The following is a 16,087-nucleotide window of genomic DNA, read 5'->3' as shown; positions in this document are numbered from 1 at the left end:
TATTTTATGACTATTATTTGAGCCACGCCATGAGAAAAACCAACATAGTGCATTTGCGACCAGCATGGATCCAGACCAGCCTGTGCATCTGAGCAGTCTGGTCAGGGTCCATGCTGTTCGCTTTGAAAGCCTATTGCAATTAGAGAAACTGTTAGCGAACAGCATGGATCCTGACCAGACTGCGCGGATGCGCAGGCTGGTCTGGATCCATGCTGGTCGCAAACGCACAATTTTGGTTTTCTCATGGTGCGGCTTATTTACATTATACGTTAGCCCATAGTAATTATGTTACATTTATCGTTTCTTTAGCATGAAATTTCATGGCTGTGGCCAAAATTGCTATATTGAGTGGACATTAATTCTTGGAATACATAGGTTTTTCATAATGTTATATTTCAAACATTTTTATATGCTTTATGCAAAAAAAATCCTAATACAGTAACAGGCTCTAAATACATGCGCTGATTATAAGTCTTTTTGTAGTTAATTTTGTAGTTTCTTTGGCTGTTTGTGGTCAGTATACAAGCGTCATTCTGCGTTATTACACAAGTGATGTAAAAGCCTTATTAAAATGAATTGTCACATCTGTGCAGCCAAGTGATTAACATCTGTGACTTTCAGTTACTGGCCCTGACCACTGGGTTTGCAAGAGGTAAAATTCTTCCATGTGAATGCCCATTTAGTCAGTCAGCCAGCTTGGATAAGGTTGGGTTTCTAACCTGTGCCTGAAATAAACTGTTCAACTGACATTTAACCCTTACCCGGCTAAACTTCTATAATAGACTTGTACATCTTTCAATTTCATTAAGGGGTGCATACCAAAAAGATACTGACTGAAGGGCAAACAGTGCAGTCTGATCATGACCTGCACTGGACACAAATGCAGAATCAATCGTGTCCAGTGTGATAAGGGTTAAATAGAATTGAAACCAAGTACATGTCTTTTCCACAGGAACCAGTTGGAAAGAGAGATCAGCCAGACTCTAGAACAAGTACGATACGAGTATGAAGTTTGTAAGCGGAAAGCTATTCAAGATCAGGTCAGTAGAAATTTTCTGAAGAATAAAAGAAAGTACAGACTTTCAAGGGGTGCCATTTCTGATTCAGTTCTTTTATGGATTTTCTTTACAGAGTGAATAAGGTCTATTTAAAAAATGTTTGTTAATTAAAAGAAATGTCTTACTCCTGATCAACCAAGGTAATTACTATTATGTTTGGCAAAAATAAAAAACGTTTTCATGAAAAAAACTTGAATATCCATAAGTGTTGTCTTTGTAACTTTTTAAATAGTGTTTCTATGTTGACAGGAAATGGACTTTATAGCCGGGCTTGTAAGGGTTGGTACGATTCCTAAAGAAGAGCTGGAATCTGTTTTACATATGTTATACCCGGGTAAATCTGAGGCAGAGTTCAAAGAGATATTTGAAAAGATATTTGACCCTCGTACCCAGGCAAAACAGGGTACACCGTTAAGCAAGGAAGATGTGTAAGTACCATGTACTGTCATGTGTGTTGTAAAATTCTAAATTTGTTAGAAATTTTATAGCTGTCATTTTTTGCAATTTTTGTCCTAAAAGCTTTCAATTTACATGTCTAATATACTTACTTGTTAAACTGTTTTCTGCTCTTATCAAATGATTGAATATCAGAATCTTCTGTTTTATTAGCTCACCTGTCACAAAGTGACAAGGTGAGCTTTTGTGATCGCGCAGCGTCCGTCGTCTGTGCGTGCGTCTGTCCGTCCGTCCGTAAACTTTTGCTTGTGACCACTCCAGAGGTCACATTTTTCAGGTGTCTTTATGAAAATTGGTCTGAATGTTCATCTTGATGATATCTAGGTCAAGTTCGAAACTGGGTCACGTGCCTTCAAAAACTAGGTCAATAGGTCTAAAAATAGAAAAACCTTGTGAGCTCTCTAGAGGCCATATTTTTCATGAGATCTTCATGAAAATTGGTCAGAATGTTCACCTTGATGATATCTAGGTCAATTTCGAAACTGGGTCATGTACCATCAAAAACTAGGTCGGTAGGTCAGATAATAGAAAAACCTTGTGACCTCTCTAGAGGCCATATTTTTCAAGGGATCTGTATGAAAGTTGGTCTGAATGTTCATTTTGATGATATCTAGGTCAAGTTTGAAACTGGGTCACGTGCGGTCAAAAACTAGGTCAGTAGGTCTAAAAATAGTAAAATACCTTGTGACCTCTCTAGAGGCCATACTTTTGAATGGATCTTCATAAAAATTGGTCAGAATGTTCACCTTGATGATATCTAGGTCAAGTTCGAAAGTGGGTCACGTGCCGTCAATAACTAGGTCAGTAGGTCAGATAATAAAAAAACCTTGTGACCTCTCTAGAGGCCATATTTTTCAAGGGATCTGTATGAAATTTGGTCCAAATGTTCATCTTGATGATATCTAGATCAAAATTTGAAACTGGGTCAACTGCGATCAAAAACTAGGTCAGTGGGTCTAAAAATAGAAAAATTTTGTGTCCTCTGTAGAGGCCATACTTTTGAATGGATCTTCATGAAAATTGGTCAGAATGTTTACCTTGATGATATCTAGGTCAAATTCGAAAGTGGGTCACGTGCCTTTAATAACTAGGTCTGTAGGTCAAATAATAAAAAAAACCTTGTGACCTCTCTAGAGGCCATATTTTTCAAGGGATCTGTATGAAAGTTGGTCTGAATGTTCATCTTGATGATATCTAGGTTAAGTTAGAAACTGAGTCAACTGTGATGAAAAACTAGGTCAGTAGGTCTAAAAATAGAAAAACCTTGTGATCTTCATGAAAATTGGTCAGAATTTTCATCTTGATGATATCTAGGTCAGTTTCAAAACTGGGTCACATGAGCTCAAAAACTAGGTCACTATGTCAAATAATAGAAAAAACGACTTCATACTCAGTTCAAAACTGGGTCATGTGGGGACAGGTGAGCGATTCAGGACCATCATGGTCCTGTTGTATTATACAAAAAATATTAATAATCATAAAACTTGAAATAGATGTTGGACAAAAAATGGCACAAAATAAAGTTTTTAGCAAATTTTTCATGTTTTTCTGTATAAGGTATATTGAATGCACTAAGTCTTGTTGGTTCTTATTTATTTTGTTGTCCAGGTGATAGTTCATAGTGATATCATTTGTTTTTTATTTGGCATGATGTGTGGAAAATTGAGTTTTCTTCTTTTAATTACTGTTAGATCTTTATTCTGACATTTTGTCGGGAAGTATGCTGCCTTTTAAATGTCAGAACAGGAGGATTTTTTTTATGAATTTCAAATAGAATTATCATATAAAAAATACTACTTCGAATTCCTTTAATTCTGTTGACATAGAATTTTGTGGGGTGCTTTTGACCCATAATTATGGCACACGTTCCAGTTTATCAAATGAATCAGAATTTTTAGTTATTCATCGGGACTTTATTTCTTGGAATGACCCAACCATGAAATCAACAAAAATTATCCCCATCTCTTACCGTGCTAAATTTCTTTAATGAACTTGTCCATCTTTCAATTTGGACAGTGCCATTAACTGTTAAAAGGGGTGCTTACCAAAAAGATACTGACTGAATGGCAAACAGTACAGATCTTGATCAGACTGCATGGATGTGCAGGCTGGTCATAATCTACACTGGTCGCAAAGGCAGAATCAATCGTGTCCAGCATGATAAGGGTTATTGTTAATGATTTCACCATTGTTCACCATTTGTTTCTCAGGTGAATTGATCAGAATGACCTATATTAATAAGAACTCAGTGTGACTCCTGTTTTTACTTAGAAGGTGGCATTCTTGTAAATCAGAAAGCTAAATTTATATATACATTTTAACAAGTACCAGTAGTTAATCCCAGTGGTGGTACAGTACTGACAAATTACTAAAATACTGTTTGTCTGATTGTATATCTGTCAATATGATTGTTGCAGTGTTTGCCTCATAATCGCATGATGTCTTGTCCTTTCAAAGGCTCATTACAATAGGGGTATCATAGCCACGGTGTTGTCAAAACATACTGAAAACTCACTACACTATTTACTTTGAAAGCCACAAATATTTTCCTGCTTGGCAAAATGTGTTCAAAAATATGCTATTATAAACAAAGATTTTTTTGGCTGTATTTAAAATGAGGTTTTAGTTTGTTCTGTTGTTTAAATGTGGTTGTGTATACTATACATTGTTATGGTTCATACATCTTATTCCATTTTGTTATGACTGTGATCACAGGCTTGGTATCCAATACTTTTTTAGTGAACAATAACCTGTTTATATGTAGGCCATTCTTCCAAGAGATATCGATACCACCTTCTGTGGCCACAGGACACTGAAAGGAAAAAATAAATAAATTTATTGTTGAAAGTGCATAATTTTCAGTCATGTTTGAGTATGTTTTGTGACATACTAATAACAGTTAAAGTTTAAGTAAATATTTTCTATTTTTTGTTTTTATACCCCCACAAAACGAAGTTTGGAGGGTATATAGGAGTGAGCTTGGCAGTCGTTCAGTTGGTCTGTCAGTCGGTCCGTTGGTTTTCGTGGTTTCTGGATGATAACTCATGAAAGGCTTGACTGATTTCAATAATTTTTGGTACACAGATGTAACATCAGAAAATACAGGCCAAGTTCAAATTTGGGGTCAGTAGGTCAAAGGTCAAGGTCACAGTGACCCTGAAAAATTTAATGATTTACGGATGATTACTTGAGAACGCTTGGGCATAGGATCATAAATTTTGGTACACAGGTGTAACATGAAATACAGGTCAGGTTCTACTTTGAGATCTGTAGGTCAGAGGTCAAGGTCACAGTGACTCGGAACAGTTAAATGGTTTCCGGATGATAACTTGAGAATGCTTGGGCCTAGGATCATAAATTTTGGTACACAGATGTAACATCATGAAATACAGGTCAAGTTCTACTTTGAGTCAGAAGGTCAAAGGTCATGGTCACAGTGACTCGGAACAGTTAAATGGTTTCCTGATGATAACTTGAGAATGCTTGGGCCTAGGATCATAAATTTTGGTGCACAGGTGTAACATCACGAAATACAGATCAAGTTCGACTTTGAGGTCAAAGGTCAAGGTCACAGTGACTCGGAACAGTTAAACTGTTTCCGGATGATAACTTGAGAATGCTTGGGTCTAGGATCATAAATTTTTGTACACAGGTGTAACATGATAAAATACAGGTCAGGTTCGACTTTGAGGCTAGTAGGTCAAAGGTCAAGGTCACAATAACACGAAACAGTTAAACGGTTTCCGGATGATAACTTGAGAACGCTTGGGCCTAGGTTCATGAAAATTGATAGGGAGGTTGGTTATGACCAGCAGATGACCCCTAATGATTTTGAGGTCAGTAGGTCACAGGTCAAGGTCACAGTGACCCGGAACATTTAAATGGTTTTCGGACAGTAACTTCAGAACGCTTGGGACTAGGATCACGAAACTTAATATGGAGGTTGGTCATGACCAGCAGATGACCTGTATTGATTTTGAGTTCCAAAGGTCAAAGGTCAGAGTGACCCAGAACATTTAAACCTTTTCCAGACAATAACACTTGGGCCAAGGATCATGAAATTTCATAGATAGGTTGATAATGACCAGCAGATGACCTTTATTGATATTGAAGTCAGTAGATCAAATGTCAAGCAATTTCAGCTTTGACATTGACTTAGTTCTGTGACAAGGTCATATTGTGGGGGGTATAATTCGTCACTCCTGTGACAACTCTAGTTTTCATTTCTGTGCCATCAGATTTATTAGTACTTTTTATAACAAAAAAATATTGTTTCCTGGTCATTAGTACTACATTTTTGTTGTGAACATCTTCCTTGAGTTTTACGGTTGTATTTTTTGTATGAAATAATGTCGGCAACACATCCACCTCATTTTGAAACATATATTGAAAACTAATAAAAACAATTTTAATCTCTACTGATAATTTTTATGATTTTAAGTGGCTGAGGTAGATCTAACAAAAATAAAAAGTATAATTGAAATGGGAAATTAGAATACATTTTGTAAAATGAATAACTGTGAGGACAACACAACTCCAGCATTTCAATTTTCACAATTACTTAAGTTATTGAGATAATCCAAATTTTGAATTTCAAAATCAAAATTGTGGACTATAAAAAAAAACTTATGACTGTCCTACAGTAAAAGACGGGTTTTCTCAACACAACAATTTTAGATCATTTTCATCAGCTCCGACTGTCCTGTGAATGTAGCATGTGGCTTTTGAAATTAGGGTTTTTTGTATGTTTAATAACACAGTGGCTGTTGAAAAAAATATGAATGTATAAAATAATATGTTCACATTAAGCAGGAAAATGAAATTATTTTATTGTTATAATAATGTAGTTTTTTAAAGCATGGTCAGAAATGTTTCAACGGTCTATACCGAAAAAACACACTTTTGTTTGAAAATTTGAATTAATGTGTTTTATCTACAGAGACTTTTATAGTAATATAGTCTACCTACTGTGCACAAGGTTAGATTTGAAAATATTCACGTACTCTTCTTTACCAGTATATTGGACAATAAAAGTTCAAGAACTCCTTTTTAAACATTTACAAGAGCTGTCACTATTGGTGACAAATGCCCCCGAAGTGTGCCCAAAGAATGCTTCAGTTGTCTGCACAAAAAAATCACACATCATTTTGTGGATTGACCTTGACCCGAGCAACCCACACCATAAGCGTGACACCTCAATATGGTTAACATTTGTGTCAAATTATTTTTAAATCCTTTGATAAATGGCAGAGTTATGGACCAGACAAGAAACACAATTGACTTCTAAGTGTGACCTTGACCTTGGAGCTAGGGGTCTGGGTCTTGCGCATGACATGTCATCTCAATATAGGTAACATATATGCCAAGTAAGTTATGGACCGGACAAGAAACAGACCATGTAAGCCTTTAACCTCTTAAGTGTTACCTTGACGTTAGAGCTAGGGCTCTGGATCTTGCGCATGACACGTCGTCTCAATATGGGGAACATTTATGCCAAGTATTTTCAAAGTCCTTTCATCAATGGCAGAGTTATGGACCAGACACTAAACAGACAGTGTTAACCTTCGACTTCTTAGTGTGACCTTGACCTTGGAGCTAGGGGTCTGGGTCTTGCGCATGACATGTCGTCTCATTATGGTCAACATTTATGCCAAGTTATTTCAAAATCTGTTAATGGATGGCAAAGTTATAGACCAGACTCGAAACAGACCCTGTTAACCTTTGACCTCTAAGTGTGACCTTGACCTTGAAGCTACGAGTCTGGGTCTTGCGCATGACAAGTCGTCTCATTATGATGAAAATTTATGCCAAGTTATTTCAAAATCCCTTTTATGGATTGCAGAGTTACAGCCCGGACAAGAATTTACATACACGGGTGCACACACGGATGGACGGAACAACAGTGTGATTTTAATATGCCCACCTTCGGAGACATAAAAATGTTTACTTCTCTTTATATTAAAATGTTATCTCAGAAAAAAGTTGCAAATGATCCAGATATATTGTTTTCGTTACATATGAAAATAATACATCAAAAACATTTCAATGGTTGAATACAACACCTTGTCATAACTCCTTCATTTAATAGAGTTTAAAATGAAAGTATTGCATTTAATCCTCAAAATATCTTTAGTTCTTGAGCTTTTAAACCATCCCTATACAGTTCAGACTGGTTTATGGCTAAAATGTGAAATAATTCATTCTTGAGAGTACATTACCTAACACAATGCGTATTTTCTTCTTGTTTCCTGTCTATAGTAGCCATCTGGTCAGTAGAGTCCGCAGTGCACAGGCACATCCTCCACCTTTCATGAGACGAACCTCTCAGATGAGTCTTAGTGGCTCAATGTCCAGTCGCACAAGGTATCTTCACTTAATTTCCTTATTATTAGAATAGCCAATACGTATTAGGGATTCCATTTTGCATTTCTCTTTTCATTAGCACTATTATCATAGTTTAAATGTATTTGGGATTTCATTTTTTTTTACATTTCTTGTTTCATTAGCTGTTATTGTAGTTTATGAGATTTTTGGTTTTCTTAGCACTATTATTGTACTTACATAGTAACGTATTTGGGAGTCTATAATTTTTGTGACATTTCTTTCTCCTTAGTAGTGCTGTTTAGTTTAGTAGTTTTTATGTATTCAGTACATGTATGTTCAGTACCCTTTTCTTTTTCTTTTAGCATTTTTATAATAGTTTTTATAATAGTTTATATGTATTTTTGGATTCCAGAGTGATTTTTGTAATGGAGATTTTAGTATCAAATGGCTTACATGGAGACTGGCTTTTTCGTTGGGGTGTGATGGGTTAAATTGTTTCACATGAGGAAGTCATTCAGCATGCTAGCCTCACTGTCGTTTCTCTCCATTGACTGTCAATATGCCTTAAATGAAGACAGTTATTGCCAGTTAACTTTTGGTTTAAGGTAGTGGGCCTGCAGTGACACTGAGAAATTTCCATGTGGTTAATGTATTCTCTGTGTTGTACTGTGGCATTCTTGGGCAGTTAATTTATCTTGTACAAGTACCATGACTCTTGGAAAGTTTTGCGTTTTGGAGAATACATAATTGAGCCGCGCCATGAGAAAACCAACATAGTGCGTTTGCGACCAGCATGGATCCAGACCAGCCTGCGCATCCATGCAGTCTGGTCAGGATCCATGCTGGTCGCTTTCAAAGCCTTTTGCAATTAGAGAAACTGTTAGCGAACAGCATGTATCCTGACCAGACTGGACGGATGCGCAGGCTGGTCTGGATCCATGCTGGTCGCAAATGCACTATGTTGGTTTTCTAATGGTGCAGCTCAGTTGTGCATGAGACCATTACATTAAATGTTTAGAACAATTATTTAGAATATTACATTGTTGAAACAGGAATAGTAGCTAAAGAAATTAGCTCTTTGAAAGAAAGTTTTACTAAATGTAAATCAAAAATACAAAACTTAAGAGCATCTCCATTATAAACTACAAGTCACTTGTTTTACTGATAGTAAAGTAGTTAGATGTAGTTTTAGTGAAGAAATCCAAAAGTCTCATGACTATTCTAACAGCCATAGCCTTTTTATTACAATAATTCAACTTAGTTGCCATATACTTGTAGATATAAATTTTGTGACAGATGTTTAAAAGAGAAATGTAAGATTTGGATGAAAAAAATCTCATATGTTTTAACGCACTTGAAAATATTTAACTTCATGCTTTTCAGTGGTTTAATGAAGTATAACATAGGATAATCATTAAATGGAATTTATTTCGTGAATTTCTCTGTTTGAAGCACTGAGATTATCAAATATATCTAACTACATCTGAACAAGGAAGAATATATAATGAAGTATCAGTAAATGATATGTCAATAACTCATAGAAATACTTTGTTTGTTAAAACTTAAGACATGATTTTTCTATCAAGCTATCTTTCACTCAAGAACACAAGATTTTTCATTTCCCCTTGTCATTTACCACTTGTCTTGTGGAATTGTTACATCTGGTGTTCAATCAGTGTGAATGATAGTTAAATGTTGGTCTTACCCTGAAACTATTATCTAAACACAAATTGTTAGAAGTAGATAAAAGAAAGAGTGAATGCTTTAATGACTAGTGTCATCACTTTTGTCTTTGCTTCAAAGCTTTGTTCCATGTTAGTCTTTGCTTTTGGTTATGGGCATGTTTCTAATATATGTATCTTTTAATTTTTCTTCTTATATAACACTTTATGGTTTAGATTAATTCATATATTTATGCCCCCCTTCGAAGAAGGAGGGGTATATTGTTTTGCAGATGTCAGTCGGTAGGTCGGTAGGTCGGTCGGTCGGTCGGAATGTAGACCAATCCGTTTCCGGATGATAACTCAAGAACGCTTGGGCCTAGGATCATGAAAGTTGATAGGGAGGTTGGTCATCACCAGCAGATGACCCCTATTGATTTTGAGGTCTGTATGTCAAAGGTCAAGGTCACAGTGACCCTGAATAGTAAAACGGTTTCCGGATGATAACTCAAGAACACTTGAGCTTAGGATCATGAAAGTTGAAAGGGAGGTTGGTAATGACCAGTAGATGACCCCTATTGATTTTGAGGTCAGTATATTAAAGGCCAAGGTCACACTGACCCTGCACAGTAAAACGGTTTTCGGATGATAACTCAAGAACACTTTGGCCTAGTGTCACGAAAGTTGATAGGGAGGTTGGTCATCACCAGCAGGTGACCCCTATTGATTTTGGGGTCAGTATGTCAAAGGTCAAGGTCACAGTGACCAGGAATAGTAAAATGGTTTCCAGGCAGTAACTCTTGAACACTTGGGCCTAGTGTCAGGAAAATTGATAGGTTGGCCATGACCAGCAGATGACCCCTATTGATTTTTAGGTCAAAGGTCAAGGTCACATTGGCCAGGAACAGTTAAAATTGTTTCTGATCTTCTTGTCCAAAACCATAGGGCCTAGGGCTTTGATATTTGGTATGTAGCAAAATCTAGTGGTCCTCTACCAAGATTGTTCAGATTATTTCCCTGGGGTCAAATATGGCCCCTGCCCGGGGGTCACATGGTTTATATAGACTTATATAGAAAAAAACTTTGAAAAACCTCTTGTCCAGAACCACAGGGCCTAGGGTTTTGATATTTTGTATATGACATCATCTAGTGGTCCTCTACTAAGACTGTTCAAATTATTCCCCTAGGGTCAAATATGGCTCCGCCCTGGGGGTCACATGGTTTACATAGACTTATATTGGAAAAAAGTTTGAAAATCTTCTTGTCCAAACCACAAAGACTATGGCTTTGATATTTTGTAATGTAGCATCATTTAGTGGTTCTCTACCAAGTTTGTTCAAATTATCCCTCTAGGGTCAAATATGGTCCCGCCCCAGGGGTCATATGGTTCATATAGACTTATATAGGGAAAAACTTAGAACCTTCATGTCCATAAATTGCATCATTCAGATTTGGACCACATGTATAGTTTTGAGTGGCAAAATGAACCTTGACCTAGTGACCTACTTTCACATTTATGTAGCTACAGCCTTCAAATTTGGACCACAAGCATAGGTTTGTGTACCGAAAAAAACTTTGACCTTGTTATTGACCTAGTGACCTACTTTCACATTTTTGAAGGTACAGGCTTCAAATTTGGACCACATGCATAGTTTTGTGTTCCGAAATAAAATTTGACCTTGATTTTGACCTAGTGACCTACTTTCACATTTCTCAAGCTACAGCCTTCAAATTTGAACCACAAGCATAGTTTTGTGTACTGAAATGAACTTTGATCTTGCGATTGACCTAGTGACCTCCTTTCACATTTCTGAAGGTACAGGCTTCAAATTTGGACCACTTGCATAGTTTTGTGTTCCGAAATAAAATTTGACCTTGATTTTGACCTAGTGACCTACTTTCACATTTCTCAAGCTACAGCCTTCAAATTTGAACTGCATGCATAGTTTCGTGTACCGGAATGAACTTTGATCTTGAGATTGACATAGTGACCTACTTTCACATTTCTGAAGCTACAGGCTTCAAATTTGGACTGCATGCATATTTTTGTGTTCTGAATTGAAATTTGACATTGATTTTTACCTGTTACCTATTTCTCAAGCAACAGCCTTCTACCGAAATGAACTTTGACCTTGAAATTGATCTAGTGACCTGCTTTCTCATTTCTCAAGCCACAGCTTTCAAATTTGGACCACATACATATTGTTTTGTACCGAAATGAAATTTGACATTGATTTTGACTTTGAGCTGGTCTTGAAATTTGGAACATTCAAAAATGGCTCAGTGGATGGCGCCAAGATCACTCTGTAATCTCTTGTTAGGTTAATAGGTTAAAGGTCAAGGTCAGATTAAACCAGAATGGTAGAACTTTTGTTTACAGTGAGCATATAATTTCTGTTCCTTGTGCAATTACTGAATGCACCAAGGGGGGCATTTCGTGTTCGACGAGCTCTTGTCTTATTTGTTACTTAATGTATTTCTAATGTTATCATACTGTTTAGCTTGATTATTCAAAGAATATGTAGATCCATTGCACTCACCCATGCTTCAGCACACCATGCAATTTGGTTAAGTTTTGTATGTAAGCTGGTGTCTCAGTATCCACTACTTGGAATGAATGGAAACTTCATTTACTTGTTCACTTTGATGGTCATAGATGCATTTTGCAAGTTCCATAACTCTGTTTTGCATTTTTACAAAGTTATACCCCTTTTTGGCAGTTTTTTGGTGTACTGTTCATTGAGCATCCTAAAAGACTCAAAATTTTTGCCTATTTTGTACTTGTTTTATGTCTGATTTGCATTATTTTAACTTTTTTTAGTGACAAGTCTTTTGAACAGTTGAGCTGTGCTGTCCAAAGACAGCTCTTGTTTGTTTGTTTGTTTGTTTTGGGTTTAACACCGTTTTTCAACAGTATTTCAGTCATGTAACGGTGGACAGTTAACCTAACCAGTGTTACTGAATTATGTACCAGTACAAACCTGTTCTCCGCAAGTAACTGCAAACTTCCCCACATGAATCAGAGGTGGAGGACTAATGATTTCAGACACAATGTCGTTTATCAGATAGTCACGGAGAACATACGCCTCGCCCGAGGATCGAACTCGCGACCCACGCGATCCATAGACCAACGTTCTACCTACTGAGCTAAGCGGGCAGGCTTCTTGTTTGTTGCTGTCATAAATTCAAATGCTAACTTGAAAAGTATTCTAAATTATGGAATAAGAATAACCTAAAAGTATTGGTTCCATTTAAAAATTCACAACCAGCTTCAGCACACAGACTTACAAGGGTCATTCACAAAATGCGTTGGCTATGCCATTATATAAGCTTCAGATTTTTATGCCCCCGAAGGGAGGCATATAGTTTTTGAACCGTCTGTCGGTTTGTCAGTCTGTCCGCATTTTTCGTGTCTGGTCCATATCTTTGTCATCGATGGATGGATTTTCAAATAACTTGGCGTGAATGTGTACCACAGTAAGACGATGTGTCGCGCGCAAGACCCAGGTCCATAGCTCAAAGGTTAAGGTCACACTTAGACATTAAAGGATAGTGCATTGATGGGCGTGTCCCGTCCATATCTTTGTCATCGATGGATGGATTTTCAAATAACTTGGCATGAATGTGTACCACAGTAAGACGACTTATTGCGCGCAAGACCCAGGTCCGTAGCTCAAAGGTCAAGGTCACACTTAGACATTAAGTGATAGTGCATTGATGGGCGTGTCCGGTCCATATCTTTGTCATCGATGGATGGATTTTCAAATAACATGGCATGAATGTGTACCACAGTAAGACGACGTGTCGCGCGCAAGACCCAGGTCCGTAGCTCAAAGGTCAAGGTCACACTTAGACATTAAGGGATAGTGCATTAATGGGCATGTCCCGTCCATATCTTTGTCATCGATGGATGGATTTTCAAATAACTTGGCATGAATGTGTACCACAGTAAGACGACTTATTGCGCGCAAGACCCAGGTCCGTAGCTCAAAGGTCAAGGTCACACTTAGACATTAAGTGATAGTGCATTGATGGGCGTGTCCGGTCCATATCTTTGTCATCGATGGATGGATTTTCAAATAACATGGCATGAATGTGTACCACAGTAAGACGACGTGTCGCGCGCAAGACCCAGGTCCGTAGCTCAAAGGTCAAGGTCACACTTAGACATTAAGGGATAGTGCATTAATGGGCATGTCCCGTCCATATCTTTGTCATCGATGGATGGATTTTCAAATAACTTGGCACGAATGTGTACCACAGTAAGACGACGTGTCGTGCGCAAGACCCAGGTCCGTAGCTCAAAGGTCAAGGTCACACTTAGACATTAAGGGATAGTGCATTGATGGGCGTGTCCGGTCCATATCTTTGTCATCATGATGGATTTTAAATAACATGCATGAATGTGTACCACAGTAAGACAGTGTCGCGCGCAAGACCCAGGTCCGTAGCTCAAAGTCAGGTCACACTTAGAATTAAGGGATGTGCATTATGGACGATGTCCCGTCATATTCTTTAATCGATTGGATGGATTTTCAAATATTGATAATGTGCCACAGTAAAATTATTGGAAGATCCCAGGTCCGTAGCTAAAGGTCAAGGTCACCTAGACATTAATTTATAGTGCATTGATCGTGTCCATTCATATCTTTTCATCGAAAGATTATTTAAAAATGGATGAATGTGTAACAGTAAACACTGTCACCCACACCCTGGTCTAGCTCAAAGGTCAAGGTCACACTAGCAAATTTAGGATGTGCTTTAAATGGCTATGTCCGTCATATTTTGTCAATCATATGCTTTAATAACTTGGCACAATGTGTAAAGTAAACATGTCTCAACCCATCCACAAACAAACAAACTAATCATTGATGGCTTAATCTTTGTCATTCTGCATGATTAAATAACTATGCTAATGTGTGACACAGTAAAACAGGTGTGGAAGAACTCTAGTCGTCTAATCAACATGCATAACTCATTTAGGCACGGGGCATTCATCCTATGAACAGCCTTGTAGATCTTCTTTAAATAGTATTTGTGTGTATTTGAAGTGATTTTTTAGTAGAAAAAGTAATAAAATGGTGTTATAGGGTGAATAGAAAATGACTGAAAAGTAATTGTGCATATTTGATCCAATTTAAATGGTTATTTTTCGATATATATCAGTTTAAAAGATTAAGGTAAGAGTAAAATAAAATTATTTCACCCTCTCACTGTTATAACAAAAGTAATAGACACAATGTCATATTGAGTGTGTTTACACTGCAAAAATATGCTATAATAGACAATTAATAGCCTTTAAAATGTCATAATGTAAAAGATTTATACAAACATAAATGAGCCGCACCATAAGAAAACCAACATAGTGTATTTTCAACCAGCATGGATCCAGACCAGCCTGCGCAGTCTGGTCAGGATCCATGCTGTTCGCTAACGGTTTCTTTAATTGCAATAGGCTAAAAATATTGAAAGCAAACAGCATGGATCCAGACCAGACTGCTTGAAATTGCACAGGCTTGTCTGGATCCATACTGGTCGCATATGCGCTGTGTTGGTTTTCTCATGGTGCGGCTCAAATATCATATAGGTTTTGGTATATGTTTCAGTGTTACTGCGAGAGATATAAATTTAGATGAGTAAGTTGTAATTATGGTGCAATGAATTTTGATCCGTGAGCATTATTCACAAAGTAACATTGTAATAATAAAAGCACAGTCATACTCGATAGTTCTTTTACAAATGATTAGGAACCTAACATAGATTGTTTACCTCAACAAGTAGATGTGCAAAACGCATAACCCGTGTCACTAGGTCCAAGATCGAGGTCAGACTTTGAGGTTGATGGTCAAATAGCTCAACTTCGTATCCGCTCCCTATATTGTTAACCTCTTGGAAGATTTTCATAAAACAAGCATTGGTTGTTAACTTCATCAAGACGACATGTAGGGCATATGACCCAGGTAATTAAATTCAAGGTCAAAGTCAAAAATGAAATAACCACTGAAAGACTTTCTTTAAATTAGAATCTGTTGTGAACCTCATGCAGACTAGCAGAGAGCACAATCCGGTTCATAAGGTCCAAGGTCGCACTTAGAGCTCAGAGATCAGGCAGCTTAACTTTCTGTCGGCTCCATTATCTTCTTACACCCCCACCCCCCAAGAAATTTTCATAAAATAAGCACATAGTGTACAACGCAGGTCAGGTCAGTAAGTTCAAGGTCACACTTGAAGAACAAAGGTCATGATTACAACACATTATTGTGCTATTTAATTGACCTGTCAAAACATGTTCCCGGCTTTCATGTTAATCTTATATAGGCTCGAACAGAATATAATGAAAGCCGGGTCCACTTTTTGACAGGTCAAATTAATTGGACAATACTTTACCTGTATTAGAGCAGTGTGTGGGTATATTAATATATTAATTGCCTTTAGTGGTAGCTCTAGCAATTATGGATCCATTTCCATAACAGAAGATACGGAAAAAATGTCCTTAATGAAAACTTTTAACTATAGATTTTAACACCATTTTTCCTAGCATTGGTGGTTGGAGCACCATCATGCAGGGCTAACTTGAGTAATTCATTA

At 37.2% G+C, this 16,087-nt stretch overlaps 1 protein-coding gene across 4 annotated transcripts in view; it reads left to right on the top strand.

Moving 5' to 3' along the window:
* LOC123546080 (trichohyalin-like) overlaps window positions 1-16,087 on the top strand; it is a 57,198-nt gene that overhangs the window by 35,169 nt on the left and 5,942 nt on the right. For 2 of the 4 annotated variants that reach the window (XM_053551108.1, XM_053551107.1), the window contains exons 25-28: window positions 953-1,040; window positions 1,308-1,486; window positions 7,773-7,877; window positions 15,106-15,135. In XM_053551108.1, coding sequence (XP_053407083.1) covers window positions 953-1,040; window positions 1,308-1,486; window positions 7,773-7,877; window positions 15,106-15,135 — 402 coding nt within the window. The remainder of the gene's footprint in view (window positions 1-952; window positions 1,041-1,307; window positions 1,487-7,772; window positions 7,878-15,105; window positions 15,136-16,087) is intronic. The other 2 variants (XM_053551109.1, XM_053551110.1) reach the window with 2 other exon arrangements.

Source organism: Mercenaria mercenaria, chromosome 9 (assembly GCF_021730395.1).
Source record: "Mercenaria mercenaria strain notata chromosome 9, MADL_Memer_1, whole genome shotgun sequence".
Taxonomy (NCBI): Eukaryota; Metazoa; Mollusca; class Bivalvia; order Venerida; family Veneridae; genus Mercenaria; species Mercenaria mercenaria.
This window is presented reverse-complemented; position numbering and strand designations above follow the sequence as displayed.